The 12,696-nt window shown below is 45.2% G+C and overlaps 1 protein-coding gene across 4 annotated transcripts in view; it reads right to left on the reverse strand.

Annotated features, from left to right (window-relative positions):
* Nucleotides 1-5,432, reverse strand: part of LOC111144974 (arachidonate 5-lipoxygenase) — a 42,348-nt gene extending 36,916 nt beyond the window's left edge. For 3 of the 4 annotated variants that reach the window (XM_022499617.1, XM_022499616.1, XM_022499615.1), the window contains exon 1: nucleotides 5,281-5,430. In XM_022499617.1, the coding sequence (XP_022355325.1) occupies nucleotides 5,281-5,430 (150 nt within the window). Of the gene's footprint in view, nucleotides 1-5,280 lie in introns of all 4 variants that reach the window. The other variant, XM_022499614.1, reaches the window with a different exon arrangement.
* Between the last annotated feature and the right edge of the window lie 7,264 nt (nucleotides 5,433-12,696).

A 12,696-nucleotide genomic window follows, 5' to 3' on the forward strand; every position in this document is an offset into this window, starting at 1 on the left:
TGGCAAAGCTCCATGCTGCACCTGGGAGACACACGGGGACAAATCCTGGCTCTCCCTTTATGGAGATGGAGGTCTAGTGAGTGAGGGATGGATGGGGACATTCGTCACATTCAGAGTGGGCCATTCTGCTGTCTGTACATGGTTCGGGCTGGAAGAGGGGAGACTCCAGGGAGGGATGCCCTCTGCTAGGCTGTGCTTGGTAAGAGTCCTCTGCAGCTGCCCCTGCTCACAATGAGGGCAGGGGAGTGGCTGGCCTTCCCGCCCTGCAGGCTGGAGAGGGCAAAGTAGTCCTGGCATGCTTGGAGGCCCTTTACATCTTACAAAAGGCTTACTGACAATTGCTATGGACCCCTACAGTGATGTGAGGATGAGGGGCAGTCATGACTGTGTCACCGACGAAGATACTGAGGCTTACTAAGTCCCACTTCAGCTATTCATTGGTAGAGATGGACTTCTAATCCAGACCTTTCCAGTACAGCTACTCCATGTCTCCCTTGTTCTCTGGGGAGCAAATAACTGAGCAAAAATGAAGAGCCTCGGGTATAAGAGAAGTTGCACAGGTACACATCATCCTAGGGCATCCTCTGTCACTGAGCCACAGAAAGAAAGATAAGAAAGAAAATCAGATAGGTGGTACCCATGAGATCTGTGGGAGTGGTGGGCTGAGGTTGGTCTTGCTGCTAGAAGGTGCCACCGCAGGCCCTGTGCAGACTGCCCACCAGGTCCCTGAGCTGCTCAGTGCTTTGTGAAGCCAGGCTCCTGACTCTGGGAGATGGGCAGGCAACCCTTCCAAGGCTGTGGGGGTGATCTGTGCGTCTGCAACTCTTGGTGGCAGAGGGAAAACTCTTGGTGGCAGAGAACTCAAGTGTTACATTGGGTGTTCTATATACTAGCAGGTCTGGGAAGCCCTGCACTCGGTGCCGCCCCTCCCCCCGCAATCCCTGCCAAGGTACTTTCTAAGCTGGATTTCACCAGTCCTTGAGCTTTTTCGCTGGTGGCAGAAACTAAAGTTCTGTGTGATAGTGAAGCAAATGGAGGGGGCGAGGGATTCATCCTGCATGTGATCCCATGCGTCTCTGTCTCCAACCTTCTCCCGCCAAGCTGTCAGAGGAACCCCAGGGAGGACTTCCAAAGAGGAATGGGAAGTTGGGTATTTTTAGCAAACCTCTTGGTTCTGAGTGCAGTGAGCAGCTCGCGTGTTGCCGTTACTGAAGATGCCAGACACTTGTGGTCAGAAAGTGGAAGTCTCCTCCCTATGCCCTGTGGTCTGGGCCTGGGTCCTCAGAATGTTTCTCAGGACCCAGGAGCCAGGCCTCTGTGTTGGGATGACATTTCTTGGTCCCTAACAGGTGCGCAAGCCTATCTGTGCTGCCAGAATGCACCCTCCTGCAGGGTGAAAGAACCCTTCTTTCCCACAGTGTGTCTGCGGGAGAGCAGAATGCATAGGTGAGGTCACAGAGAGCACTGACCCCCAGGCTTCGGGACCTCAGCTGAGTAGTTTATCTGTACTGCAGGGTTCTAATCCCTTGGGAAGAAGCCAGGAAGCCCCAGGGTGCAGGAGTCCCAGTAAAGGGCTGGATGACCCAAGGAGCTGGGAGGAGAAGAGGAAAGGAAGGACACAGCTCTTCCAGGGTGACTTCTGGGGTGGGAGAGAATGGAGACCCCTGAGCTGAGGCATCAGGAGGCCAAGTGGTAAGGTTTCGGAGGTGAGGTCAGCGGGGAGGGGAAAGAATGGGCAAGGCATTTATCTGTAGAGAACAGAGAGCAAGACTCCTTAGGTGGGGAATGCATATTTAGAAGGAGGAGGTTAGAGCCTGGAGCTCCTTGGGCCAGAGGTGCTCAGATGCTAAAGACGGACATGAAGTCAGGGAAACATGCAATTCCCCAGCCTCATCTTACAGAAGGGCCAGTTTTCTGATTTCACTTGTTACTTTCAACACTTTATTGGTTATATGGTTTTAAGGCTTTTGAATATTTCATCAGTGTGTTAGCTGGTCACTTTTTATTTGATCTTTATATGAGCATTTTTAGAAAGGTTTTGTTTCTGTCCCAGATCCCTGTTGTTGCTGGGACAAGGAGAGGAATCTCTCTGCTCAAGCATGGACAGAAGAGAGACCTGAGGCCGAGCCTGGGATGCTCTTCTTGGTGGAAGCTAATGAGGGGCTGGGCAGGGAGAGGGGGATGTTGTGAAGCAGAGAAGAGGGAACTCGGGGTGGGGGGGACTGGAAGACAGAGCGAGAGGGAGAAACTGCAGCAGAAAAGAAGAGAGAAGTGGGGGACATTGGGGCATGGTGGGGACTAGGGGGTAGAGGAAGGAAGAAAAGGAGGAACAGGAGGCAGAATCTAGGAAGGGAGGACAGAGAGGGAAGACGGGGAATATAGATGGAAGTTCATAAGGAAATGTTTATTCTTCATTAATCAGTAATTCTTATTATTGAGGAAGAGTTATTCTAGAGTGTTCTCTTCATAGAAATTAATAAGGTTAACATTCCCTGAATATATGAGAGGTACATATAGTTGTTAGACTTGTCTACACTCACTGAATATATTCAAGGACAATATATTAAACACTTCTGTATTGTCCCTAGCTTTCCTAAGAGTGCTGTCTTGGAATGAAAATGGCTCAAATGACTTCCCAGAGATCTTTGGATCAAGAAAAGTAATCCCATCTGCCTTGAACAGCTTTCAGTTGAAAGAAGTAAGGAAACAAATCAATTTGCCAAATTTGCCCAGCCTCAGTCCAGTCTCTGATCCGTCTGGGTCCATGGTCTGGGCTTTCCCAAGCAGGCAGTGGGGAGCTCCTGAGGGGGAGACCATTTACAGGAGAGTCTCACCTTTGGAGAACTTCTATTCCTAGTCCTGACCCAAATCAGTATGTGGAACTCTGATGAGAATAAGTGGGGCTCTATAACTCACTTTGTGGAGAAGAAATCAGTCCTACTGTTTGACAGAATTCTGCACAGAGGTATGTGGGTGTTGATGTGCCAAAGACCTAGAAATGACTGAACTGGCTGGTAACAGCCCTTATTGTTGTGACTGTAACTGTTGTTAACCATAATGATTCGGACACTTTTCCAAGTAAAATGGGAAAGACAATTCCTCTAGAGCAAGTATTTTCTCTAAGGTTTCTTTTTCACCTTTACACAACAGGGACAGACTGTCCTTAAAGAGCCACTGGCTGGAGAATGGGGAAGTAACACTGGGCTATGCAAGACAAAGTGTGGAGTAACCTTGTACCAACAGGAACTTTCTCAAAAGTGGATTTTTATCAGAGCCTTTAGGACCCAGCTGATTCCCCTGCAGCCTAGCAGCCTTCCTAACTTGCCCTCTCTCACCCTAATGGAAATGTGACATGCAAACCTCTCCTGAAATTTGCTTCTGAGGTGCTCACTGAGGTGTTTAGTCATAGTGTCATTTGAATGAAATCTCAAGGGGAAATAATGAACAGAACAGTGCTTTCAGCCCTCTTCTAATGACCCTGTTACGGCCACACCACAGTGTCTTCTTTGGGTAGAGTCTGCATGTAGGGCACTCTGCGCTGCACAGCGTGAGCACACTGGTGTGTTTAGAGGATAATGGGGCCCACCATGGCCCCCTTATGAAGGAACAGTAGTCTGCACTCAATCTTCCTCCCTGAGATGTTGGGAAAACCATGAAAGAATGGAAGTAAATGAAGGTGCTTCAGAAATGGCAGAAGGTGTCATGTTCCCAAGTGGACGTCTCATTGCCCTCCCTCCTGCCCCACTGTCCTCAGGCCCAGTTCCCTAATGGGGGAAACCAGACAACAAATATACTCAACACCTCGCTCTTCCTGAAGGGAGCTTGAGCTGGGCTAACATGCCGAACTTGGCTAATAGCCAAGTTGGCTAATAACAAGGTTCTGAAGCTCTTGGGGGAGGAATCAAGCCCACTCCAAGTTTGGAAATGGGGAAGGGAGTGGACTATTATTTACTTACTGCAGCCTCTACAGACCTAAAACCTAATTCACAAATTTTATCCAAGAAGAATTCAGTTGAACCATATGAAATTCCTGGTTTTGTTTATCAAAAATTGTCAACTCTGAGCAATTACATATGGTTCAACCCAATAATCAACTAAGTGGCAAAAAGAACGTTTAGCAAAGTCTAAATCTTTCTGGCCCAGTTCCGGAGCTGGGGGGTGACAGATGGGAACATTCCCTGCGCACCTACCTAAAGCATGTTGGGACTGTCAGAATAATCATTCAATGAGCACTTCCTATGCACTTGGCAGTGGACTGGGCAAGTCACTAAATGCTCGGTAAGGACCATGAGCTGCCATGCTCACTGAGAAAGCCACGGGGCTGGAATTCCTGCCCAGGTCAGCATCAGGAGCTCACTTATAAATGCGGCCACCTGTGCATGGCCTTATATAGTACTTGGCAGCACAGACTAGAAGTCCAGTAAACACTGGCTCCCTTTGCTCCCTGGACTCCCCCAGCTCCAGAGTATCTAGTGACAAGGAGAGAGGAGAAGCCCTCCTTCCTCTTCTTGCTCCGCTGAGCCCTCACACCTGGGGTTCAAGTATTCCCTGGCGAATACTCTGTGGGGAGTCAGATATCTCCAGGTTGCAAAAGGCTTCTTGCTTGAGTTTTCTTGTTCCTTCCCTCTAAATTCCTCTGGGGACCTGCCTGAGAATGAGAGGGACCCGGGTGTGAAGACACCTGCAAGTATCACTCTGGACCAGCAGCTGTGCTTGGGCTTACACAGATTCCTGGACCAGCTTGAAGTCATCACTTTCATTTTACATTTGGGGAAACTGAGGTCCGGTGAGGAGAAAGAGTGAACTAGCAGTCGGGCCCTGATTCAACCCAGGTCTCTGAACTCCCAGGCCTGTGCCTTCTCCCCAAAGCTCGAGGCTGCTCCGAGGTGCCATCTGTGCTTCACAGCAGGGCAAGGACCGCACAACCCCCCAGACCCCCACACCCCACAACCTGTGGAAGGAGCCCTACGAAATGGGGCACAAGCATGCCCACAGCACTTGCCCAGTTAAGGGACCTTTCAGAGCCTCGGAATCTTGTCTGTGACATGGAGAGCAGACCTTGCACCTTCTCCTGGGAGAGAAGCTCGGCGTGCTGCAGGCCTCACCCTGCAAGCCTCCCGCCCCCGAACTTGGGTCCCAGCCGCCCCGACGTGGTCCCGGACATGCCCTTAGCCCGGTTCCTAACCACTCGAACGGGTCCCGGGGGCCCCCCGGCTCGGTCTGTGCCTCCCTGACGGGGCCCTGGGTGTCCCCAGCCCGGTCCCAGCCTCGCGCCCCTACCGCGCCGCGCTCAAAGTCGTTGTAGAAGGGTTTGTCCAGGAGGTGCTTTTCGCTGCAGCCCGCAGAACCCACGAGGCTGAGGTAGATGTAGTCGTCGGTGCCAGCGAACCACTGGCTGCCGGTGGCCACGGTGACGGTGTAGGACGGCATGGCGGAGGACGCGAACTCCACGAGCCTCGGTGCGGCTGGTCCACGCGCGTCGGCACTAGCAGCTGCCTCTTCCCCCGCCCTCCGCCCGGCCAGACCCAACCCGCCCCGGACCCCACAACGCCGGCCCCGGCCCCGCCCCCGCCCCGCCCCGCCCCGCCCCTGACGCTCAGACAGCTGGGACCCGCGGCGGAACGTGGTAGGGGTCGCGCGTTCCTGCTTTTCACCCTATGGGCTTGGTATCTGTTTTAGCCGTCTGGGGACTAGGGACACCTCGGCTGCCGTCCCCTCACCCCTGCATCCGTTCATTCACTCACTCAGCCTCCCATTCGTTGTTCTCACCCTTCATCCTTCCTTCCTGCCTCAGCGCCAGGCTCCTGGAAGCTCCTAGGCGACCCCTTAAAATGAGACGTTGTGCCTACTCTCACTAAGTTCCGGTTGTGCCTGGGGCGATTACCCATGCCATGGTTTCTGAGACTAGGGGTGCTCTGGGAGTCTACAGGGGAAAGGGGGACTCACCTGGGGATACCAGAAAGGCTTCTTGGAGGAGGCCACACCGGAGCTGATAATCAGAGTGGTATCTGGAACACAGACTTAGGGCAGCTCTGGGTTCCTCACAGGCTTGGCTGAGTGTCACCCGGGGCAAGCGGCACGTGGGCACCGAGGTGAGTCAGATGCCAGCCGCTCTCGGGACTAGAGATTGCGGGTGTACTGCGGGAAGCGGGGCAGCCAGAGGGGGCCAGGACAAGAAAACACAAGTCTGAACACCGGGGTGTTGTCTGGAGAAGGTCAGCGGGCTTTGGGGAGGCGGGAGGCTGGGGAAGGAGTTAGGCTTCCTTAGTGATGGCTTTTCGGGGGGCAGGGGGGACCACTGGCTGGAAGTCCTGGGAAAGATGTGTACTCCACAGCAAGCATGTTCCAGGCGTTATGGCTGGGAGTTGGGGAGCAGGCTGCCAGGCCCAGTAAATTGGTCGGGTTTCAACAGGTGGTGGCCTAAGGCCTGAAAGAGATGTTTGTAGAAGGCTTTGTGCCCTAGAAGGAAGTTTCCCATCGGTGGTCAACCTTCCTACTGCTGTGACCTAATCTGATACGTCTTCTGTGTTCGCCTGCACCTACCCCAACCTTCATTTCCACTCTCTTGGCTCGCAGCCCCCACCCCCCCCAAACTTAAGAACTGGGTCTGACTGTGGTGCACATTCGATAATGAGCTGAACTGAATTAAAATATAAGTTCATTCCAAGTCAGGTGGGCGTGTCAAGTGCCCGGCATTGTACATTCACTGTTTGGGAGGTGCAAAGAGGCAGGCCTGAGACAGGCTCCCCATTTCTGGGATGTGGGGCTCCACATTGTGGCAAATCCTGCTTCCTCCAATGTCTGGCAGGACCACCACTCAAAGCAGAGAGGGAACCTGCTGATCTACTTCCTACAGTGGGAGATGAGGACAGATTTCAGCGGGACTGGCTTTATTCATGGAAAGACAGGCACTGAAGGGGTTCTCTGAGAATCAAATAAGACACAGAGGAATGGTCATAGCTGAGATGTGCAGGTGAAGATATCTCAGAATTGGAACTCAACCCCTGCCAGGCAGGAGATAGGCTCCAGGAACCCCTCCGTGAGGGGGGGGAGTGAAGGATGGCTGTGGAGTTGAACTTCACATCTAAGAATGAAATGACTGTTGTTTTTCTTTAAAAAGTAAATGCAATATTTTTTTTGGACAAAAGTAACAAATTATCATTGTAGAAACTAGAGAAAAGTGGATATATAAACAAAATTCATAACTTGTAGAAAAAGTGGTTAGTAAATATTCCTTATTAGGCATTTTTACACCATTAGGACCACACTATTGTGTGTAATTTTTTGTATGTGTATGTTCCTTAGTATTGTAACATGCATTTTCCTACGTAATTTTACTTTTTAAATATTTTGACAATGTATAATATTCAATTATATGGATATACCACTTTCTTTTCATTAGTCCACTATTACTGGTCATTTAAGTTGCTTTCCCTCATTAATTGCTATAGTACATATTTGGTGCTTAAAACATTTTTAAAAGTTTTAAGATAGGGATTTAGAAATGGACCAGAGAGTGTGAATATTCTGAGACCTTTGTAACATGTTATTAAGCTACTTTTCCAAGGACTATAGTAATTTATACTTATGCCATTTACGGTAATGTATAACATGGAATGTTGCTTTCATAGAAATTTTGGCATCGTGGGGTAGTTTCTAAAATATTCCTAGATCTTATCCCCATTGTCTCTGTCCTGGTTTAGGCTTTCAGGATCTCTACACAGACTATAACAATGGCTTCCTACCTCATCTCTCTGTCTTTAGCCTAGCTGCCCCGATCCCTCCAATTCTCTAACCAGAGTAGTTTCCCTGTAGCGTAAATGGGATAATCTCACTACCTTACTTACAGTCCATCATTGTTTGCTTGCATTCCTTCCTTCCTTCCTCCCACCCTCCCTCTCTCTCTTCCTTCCATCCAGCTTTATTGAGATGTAATTTGTATACTATACAATTCACTCATTTAAAGTATACAATTTAATGGTGTTTAGTAGTATTCAGAGAATTGTGAGACCATCACTACAATCAATTTTAGAACATTTCTGCCACCTCATTAGCAGTCACTTTCCTTTGCCCCCCTCATCTTTCCAGCAAAGGCAAGCACTAATTTACTTTCTGTCTATAGATTTGCCAATTCTGTACATTTCCTAGGAGTAGAATCATACAATATATGACCTTTTGTGGCTGGCTTCTTTCACTTACCATAATGTTTTCAAGATTGATGCATGTTATAGCTTGCATTAGTATGTTATTCTTTTTTGTGGTTAAATGATATTCCATTTTATGGATATGGATGTGTCACATTGTGTTTACCCATTCATCAGATGATGGAAATTTAAGTTGTTTGCACTTTGGGGCTATTGTGAATAATAATGCCATGAATATTCATGTATAAATTTTTGTATAGGCATATGTTTTCATTTCTCTTGCGGAGATAATTAGAAGTGAAATTGGGGGATCATATGGTAACTTCATTTTGTGGACATGTAGATTGTTTTCTTTTTTTTTTTTTTTTTTTTTTTTTAAAGATTTTTATTTATTTATTTGACAGAGAGATCACAAGTAGGGAGAGAGGCAGGCAGAGAGAGAGGAGGAAGCAGGCTCCCTGCCGAGCAGAGAGCCCGATGCGGGGCTCGATCCCAGGACTCTGAGATCATGACCTAAGCCGAAGGCAGCGGCTTAACCCACTGAGCCACTCAGGCGCCCCGTAGATTGTTTTCTAAAGTGGCAGCACTATTTTACATTTTCATAAGCAATCTGTAAGGTTCCATTTTCTCCACATCCTTTTCAACACATTATATTCTCTGTGAAGTGGTATCTTTTTTTTTTAAGCAGCCAAAAGTATTTTATTTTATTTAAATGCAGAGAAATTAATTATCTTGATTTGAATAATTTAAAATCCTGTAAGATTTATGTAATAAAGTGTTTGACCCATTTTTTGTGTGTGATATTTGATTGCTAACAGAGTTTAAGGCATAATGCTCTCTCTTTCTTTTTTTAACTTTTTATTTCTTTTCAGCATAGCAGTATTGTTTTTGCACCACACCCAGTGCTCCATGCAATCCGTGCCCTCTCTAATACCCACCACCTGGCTCTCCCAACCCCCCACCCCCCGCCCCTTCAAAACCCTCAGATTGTTTCTGAGTCCATAGTCTCTCATGGTTCACCTCCCTTTCCAATTTCCCTCAACTCCCTTCTCCTCTCCATCTCCCCTTGTCCTCCATGCTATTTGTTATGCTCCACAAATAAGTGAAACCATATGATAATTTATTCTCTCTGCTTGACTTACTTCACTCAGCATAATCTCTTCCAGTCCCGTCCATGTTGCTACAAAAGTTGGGGATTCATCCTTTCTGATGGAGGCATCATACTCCATAGTGTGTATGAACCACATCTTCCTTATCCATTCGTCCGCTGAAGGGCATCTTGGTTCTTTCCACAGTTTGGCGACTGTGGCCATTGCTGCTATAAACATTGGGGTACAGATGGCGCTTCTTTTCACTACATCTGTATCTTTGGGGTAAATACCCAGTAGTGCAATTGCAGGGTCATAGGGAAGCTCTATTTTTAATTTCTTGAGGAATCTCCACAGTGTTCTCCAAAGTGGCTGCACCAACTTGCATTCCCACCAACCGTGTAAGAGGGTTCCCCTTTCTCCACATCCTCTCCAACACATGTTGTTTCTTGTCTTGCTAATTTTGGTCATTCTAACTGGTGTAAGGTGGTATCTCAATGTGGTTTTAATTTGAATCTCCCTGATGGCTAGTGATGATGAACATTTTTTCATGTGTCTGATAGCCATTTGTATGTCTTCATTGGAGAAGTGTCTGTTCATATCTTCTGCCCATTTTTTTATATGATTGTCTGTTTTGTGTGTGTTGAGTTTGAGGAGTTCCTTATAGATCCTGGATATCAACCTTTTGTCTGTACTGTCATTTGCAAATATCTTATTGTGGTTTTGATTTGGATTTCCCTCATGGCTAATGATGTTGAGCAACACTTCTTGCCCATTTGTATAACTCCTTTAAAGAAATGTATTTTCAGATCTTGACCCATTTATGAAATTAGCTTATTTACTTTTTATTATTTTATTATTGAGCTGTAAGTGTTCATACATCCTGGATAGTATGTAACAATATTATCTATATGTGTTTTGTTGCTTTTGTGGTTTGCCTTTTCACTTTTTTTATGGTTCTATTTGAAGCAATATAGTTTTAATTTCGAGTAAGCCCAATTTACATATACTCTTCTTTTGTTGTTGAGATTTTAATACCACATCTAGGAGACTGTTGCCTATACTAAGTTCACAGAAATTGACTCCTGTGTTTTCTTCATAGAATTTTATGCTTACAGTTCTTCATTTAGACCTATGATTCGTTTTGCCAATTTTCATGAGCGGTGTGATATAGCGATCCAAATTCATTCTTTTGCATGTGAATATCCAGTTGTTGTGGCATCATTTGTTGATGAGTCTCCCTTGAATTGTCTTTGTACCTTAGTAAAAAATTTAATTCACGGTAAGTGTAGGGATTTATTTCTGGACTTTCAATTTTGTACCTTTGACCAGTATGTGTATATGTCAGTGCCACACTGTCTTGATTACTTTAACTTTATGGCTAGTTTTGAAATTGGGAAGTGTGAATTCACCCTCATTCTTTATTTTTTGAGAGCATTTTGGCTATTTTGTGTCCTTGGCTTTTTCTTATAAATTATAGGATCAACTTCTCAATTCTACAAAAAAGAAAAAAAAGGAAGGTGGGATTTTGATTGGGATCCCATCGAAGCTATAGGTCAATTTGGGAACTATTGCTATCTTAAGTCTTCTGAATGAGGAACGTGGGATATGTTTCAAATTATTTAAATCTTTTCTAATTTATTTCAATAATGTTTTATAGTTTTCAGTGTGCTTTTTTGTTATTGAATTGATTCCTGAATATTTTACCTTTTTTTTTTGAAGGAATGCTATTTATTTTTGCCCCTCCCTCTCTCCTGCTTTATTAAGGTATAATTGACAAATAAAAATTGTATATATTTAAGGTATACAGTGTGAGGTTTTGATATGGATACACCGTGACATGATTACCACAATAAAACCATTAAGACATCCATCATGTCACATAGTTGTTTGCTTTTTGTTTGTTTGTTTGTTTTTTTGGTGTGGGGAGAACACTTAAGATCTATTAGCAAGTTTCAAGTATACAATATAATGTTATGGACTGTAGTCATCATGCTGTAGATATCCAAATAGATATATCCAATAGATATCCAAAACTTATTTATCTTATAGCTGGAAGTTTGTACCCTTTGGCCAATATCTCTGCACCCCTGACCCTGGGGACCACTGCTCTCTTCTCTGGTTCTGAGTTTGACTTTTTTATATTCTACATATAAGTGAGATCATACAGTATTTGCTTTCTGTGTCTGGCTTATTTCACTTAGAATGATGTGTTCCAGGGTCACCCATGTTGTTGCAAATGACAAAATTTCCTTTTTTATGGGTGAATAGTATTCCATTGTGTGCATATATGTATATACACATACATATACTATACATACATATACATACATACACATATGCATATATATATCTATTGACAAACACTAAGTTGTTTCCATATCTTAGCCATTGTGAATAATGCTACAATACACATGCGAGTACAGATACCTCTTTGAGACCCCCATTTTATTTCCTTTGGATCTATACCCAGAAGTAGGATTGCTGGATCATATGGTACTTCTATTTTAAGTTTTTGAGGAATCTCCATACTGTTTTCCATAGTTCCTGCATCAATTTACATTCCTACCAATAGGGCACAAGGGTTCCCTTTTCTCCACACTGTGAACACTTGTTATCTATTGTCTTTTTGTTAATAGCCATCCTAATAAATGTGAGGTGGAACCTCACTGTCGTTTTGATTTGCATTTACCTGATGAATAATGTTGAATACCTTTTCATCCACCTGTTGGTCATTTGTATGTCTTTGAAAAAAATGTTTATTCAGATCATTTGTCAGTTTTTAACTGGGTTGTTTCTTTGCAATTGAGTTGTAGGAGTTCCTTATATATTTTAGAGATTAAATTCTTTTTTTTCTTTTCATACTTTTTAATAATTTTTTTTTATAAACGCATAATGTATTATTAGCCCCAGGAGTACAGGTCTGTGAATCGCCAGGTTTACACACTTCACAGCACTCACCATAGCACATACCCTCCCCAATGTCCAAAACCCCACCACCCTCTCCCAAACCCCCTCCCCCCAGCAACCCTTTGTTTTGTGACAGTATGAGTCTCTTATGATTTGTTTCTCTCCCAATCCCATCGTGTTTCATTTATTCTTTTCCTACCCCCCAAACCCCTCATGTTGCATCTCCACTTCCTCATATCAGGGAGATCATATGATAGTTGTCTTTCTCCGATTGACTTATTTCACTAAGCATAATACCCTCTAGTTCCATCCATGTCATCACAAATGGCAAGATTTCATTTCTCTTGATGGCTGCATAGTATTCCATTGTGTATATATACCACCTTTTCTTTATCCATTCATCTGTTGATGGACATCTAGGTTCTTTCCATAGTTTGGCTATTGTGGACATTCCTGCTATAAACTTCAGATGTGCATGTCCCTTTGGATCACTATGTTTGTATCTTTAGGGTAAATACCCAGTAGTGCAATTGCTGGGTCATAGGGTAGCTCTA

The sequence above is a fragment of the Enhydra lutris genome, unplaced genomic scaffold, assembly GCF_002288905.1.
Source record: "Enhydra lutris kenyoni isolate GAN:26980312 unplaced genomic scaffold, ASM228890v2 scaffoldscaffold12, whole genome shotgun sequence".
Classification (NCBI taxonomy): domain Eukaryota; kingdom Metazoa; phylum Chordata; class Mammalia; order Carnivora; family Mustelidae; genus Enhydra; species Enhydra lutris.